We start from the raw sequence: 4,015 nt of genomic DNA, 5'->3' as shown, positions 1-4,015 counted from the left end.
ACTTTACTATAACCGACTGAAAAAGAAAGACACATAAATACAAAGCTAACAGCAACATCCACGTTAGACACATAAATACAAAGCTAAGAATAACATCCATGTGGGGAATAAGTTAATGACTTCTACCACCAACGGATGGGGTTGCTCCTTTCTTAACCAGAGGTCTCGAGTTTGAGTCATGGGTATGAAAAAATTCTTGGTAGGAAGCGCTTCTGCCGAATGGAGCCTGCGCGGGGCGAATCCGGATATGGTCGGGTTCCAATACGGGTACCGGACACGGGAAATAAAAAAAAAATGTTAATGACTTCTAGATCTAGTAGCTTCTTCATTGTCCTTAAATACATTACTATATATACAGACACACTCTTCAAAAGGAGCTTGGATTATATAAGGTTGTCCCTTACTTGTGCTTTACCATTATAAATAAATCCCCTTGTTGTCTCTGAAATTTAGCTCTAACATAACACCAGATTAATCCCTCATTGTCTCTGAAATCAAATTTCATTTGGTGAATAAGGTGAAATGGGAAGAAAACTATGTTGTTCTAAAGAAGGTCTAAAGAAAGGTGCATGGACACCAAAAGAAGATATGTTGCTTACTGAATACATGAAGGAACATGGTGAAGGTACTGGTTGGAGATCTCTTCCTAAGAAAGCTGGTAATCACTTTTTCTTTGATTCTAATTATAATTAGAAGAGTACTCACTAGTAGAAACATTCATTTTTCTGATGGATTTCTGGAAGAATCGTGTTTTCCTGATGGAAACGTCCATCAGAAAAACGCGAGTTTTAGTAATGAGTACTAATTCATTACCTTCCCCTTCTACTCCGATCCCCTTCTCTATCAACCCCTGGTTTTGCATATAACTGAGGATCAAAATTTAGACATTGTGGATTTCGAGTTGAAAAAATAGATTCTAAAATACGGATTTTAGATAGTATTTATACTTGTTTTTTGCTCGTTCACACACACATACATATATGATTTGACCCAGAGTACTGTTGAACCTGCACGTGGTTGAAATCGCCGCTCTTTGTATATCCAAATGAGAAGAGAAATTATACTATTTTCTTTTGTTGGTACATTGGAAAAGAAAATTAAGCTATACTACAATTTTGTTTTTGTCTTCTTCTAGGGATCTTTGTTAAGGTCCAGAATACGTGGTTAATTGATTGATCACAAGTCAACTTTTACTAGAGTTGACTGTTAATGAACTCGAAATATGTCCGGTGCTAAAATATTGGTTGGAGATCAAGTCATATCTAATTTAAATTAAACCTGATATAAACTAGGAGCCAAATTCTTTTTTTTCCTTTTCAAATATTAAATAGAATCCCGCCGCCTTATTTAGAGGTCTCAGATACGAACTTTAACTTTTTGTGGAAGAAAGACTACCTCTTCATTGGGCTTTATGCATAGCGAATCTGTATGAGAAATTAACATAAATAGTCACCCACCAAAATAATAGTCAATAAATATATATTTTTGTATATTAATGTTTAATATACATTGAATATACATTTTTGATATACAATAGTGTATTTTTTTTTTTTTTTGTATATTTAGCTAGCGAATGTAATTATATTTCACCGACCGGCCAAATGTGTAACTTCCTCGTTTCTTTATTAATGGGGCCCCACAATGGGTGACAAGTCACCTTAATGGAATGGTGTAAAAATCTATTCTTTCAATACAAATAACTTAAACTCAATGGTTAATTAAATGTTTTTTTCGCTAATTTCAGGGCTATTAAGATGTGGCAAGAGTTGTAGATTAAGATGGGTAAATTATCTGAAGCCAGGACTCAATAGAGGTACTTTTACACCTGAAGAAGATGATCTTATTGTTAGACTTTATACTCTTCTAGGTAGTCGTTGGTCCCTAATTGCTGGAAGAGTACCTGGTCGAACGGATAATGACATCAAGAATTATTGGAACACGCATCTTCTCAAGAAACTCAAAGCTCAAGGAAATGAGCCAAGACACAAATATGTGGGTAAACACACTCGAAGAAGAACAAAGGAGAAATCAAATGACTCTTCCCAGATTAGTAAAAAATGTAACAAGGAAAAGAAGAAGAGAAGGGAGAAGAAGGGAAAAATTGAAGAAAATTGTGAAATTGGAGACAAAGATCAAGTAGCCATAAAGACAGAGGAGCAGTGTCGTACACAAGATTTTGCGCAAGCAGCTAGTAATCACAATTTATTGCATATGATTGGTTTCGGGACTGTGTTGGTTTTAAAGTTTTACTCCCTCCATCCCATATTAATTTTCATGTTTCGGTTTTCGAGAGTCACTTTGACTAATTTTCGGAGATAAATTGAATTAAATTAATTTAAAATTTTAAAAAATGCAATTTAATATTAAAATACTATACGATAAGTACTTAAGTTGTAATTCTACTCATATCAATATTATAAAAAATGTGTATCTTAAAATGCCGGTCAAAGTTCATACTGTCTGACTCCCGAAAAGTGAAACATGACAAGTATTTTGACACGGAGGGAATACTTTTTATAAGAAGTTAGTAATTACTTCATATTTCTTATGTCCCAATTTATATGTCATACTTTCTTTTTTAGTATGCTTAAAAAAGAATGTTATATTTTCTAATTTAGAAACAAAGTAATTTTAATTTTTAATTTTACCCTTAATAAGATGATTTATAGCCACACAATTGTCTATAACTATTTTTAGACCACATTTTTTTTTTTTAAAACTCCATGTACAATCAAACATCACCATATAGATTTGAACGTAGAAAGTACTATTTTCAAGTGGTGTTTAAATTGCGATCTGCTAAAGATATTATTTATACATGTAAATAAATATAACTTTTTACGAAAGTGTTGTCGGATGACACCTTTTGCTGATCACATAGTTCTTTTTTCAGGTTCTTATAACAGTCAAGATGGAACAAGCAGTGTTGCCTCAAATAGTGAAGTAGCTGGTGAGAAAGAATTAGTTTCTTGCAATGTCCATTGTTCTTCTCAAAATATTGAAGATAAAAACCAAGATGAAATTTATGAGAAGCTCCAAGTGATTGATGAATTACTACTTAATGACAATTGCCTTGTTGCACTTAATCAATGCACAGAGATCAATAGTGAAAGCCACATGCTATTGGAAGGTGTCTATGAAGAGTATTTTCAACTTGTTTCCGAAAATTCATGTCATTTTTATTAAAGGTAATAATGCACATTAGTATTTCTTTTGTCGGTTTAATTTAAGTCAAGATGACCTTTGAGGTTCTAATGAGACATGTATATTTTTATTCAATAAATAAATAAGACTTTTGTTTCACCTGTATGGTCCTCTCACTTTTGTTATTTTTATTCCTATTAGAGTTTAATTAAGTTATATATTTTGATAGTGTAAATAACTTTATGTTATTAAATTATTTTATTTTTTGGCTAAAAGGCCAAGCAAATGAAGCAGATGCTTTAGGCCTCCAAAATTTTGAGGGCCCATTATTATAAATAGCAGACTCTATATTTCTGTGTTAATTTTTGCATCACAAATATTAAATACTTCTTTAAGGAATTATTTTTTTCTTATAAAAGAAAGTTTTCAAACTTAAACTTGATAAATTTTAATCGATAATGTCTCACGAAAAATAAATAACTGACTACATTTTAAAATGAATTATTAGGAAACAAATTCATTATAAAATATAATTAACAACTTTTCATCGCAAATAACAAATACATGTAAAAGCTTTTTGTAAAAATAATTAAAGCCTCTTAGATAAAATTTAGTTTTAGGTCACCAATTTTATTGAGCTGGTCCTAGATGATTATAAGAAGTGAATTTCAACTCCAAAATAATACAAGTTACAATTGCAATGAATAAAGATGACATAATAATATGCAACTTTTTTGTACTATTGATATGTATAAGTTAAACTCTTATTGTAGTACTTTCTCCGTCCCAATTTATGTGGCACCATTTAACTTGACACAAAGTTTAAAAAAGAAAAAAAGACTTTTGAAATGTGTGTTCTAAAACAAACCTT

General features: G+C 31.4%; 1 protein-coding gene across 1 annotated transcript; it reads left to right on the top strand.

The window, feature by feature from the left end:
* Positions 1–233: 233 nt before the first annotated feature.
* Positions 234–3,307, top strand: LOC132609589 (myb-related protein 308-like). Its single transcript, XM_060323648.1, has 3 exons — positions 234–658; positions 1,745–2,191; positions 2,894–3,307. The coding sequence occupies exons 1-3, from the start codon at positions 523–525 to the stop codon at positions 3,184–3,186; spliced, it is 876 nt and encodes a 291-aa protein (XP_060179631.1). The 5' UTR covers positions 234–522; the 3' UTR covers positions 3,187–3,307.
* The last annotated feature ends 708 nt before the right edge of the window (positions 3,308–4,015 follow it).

This window comes from Lycium barbarum, chromosome 9, assembly GCF_019175385.1.
Source record: "Lycium barbarum isolate Lr01 chromosome 9, ASM1917538v2, whole genome shotgun sequence".
Lineage (NCBI taxonomy): Eukaryota > Viridiplantae > Streptophyta > Magnoliopsida > Solanales > Solanaceae > Lycium > Lycium barbarum.
This window is presented reverse-complemented; position numbering and strand designations above follow the sequence as displayed.

Bases quoted from the DNA above. Each gene is read 5' to 3' on its own strand.
- LOC132609589 (XM_060323648.1), top strand. From the start codon at position 523: ATGGGAAGAAAACTATGTTGTTCTAAAGAAGGTCTAAAGAAAGGTGCA. The intron at 659-1,744 runs GTAATCACTTTT...CGCTAATTTCAG, and splicing joins ATCTCTTCCTAAGAAAGCTG to GGCTATTAAGATGTGGCAAG. The intron at 2,192-2,893 runs GTAATCACAATT...TTCTTTTTTCAG, and splicing joins AGATTTTGCGCAAGCAGCTA to GTTCTTATAACAGTCAAGAT.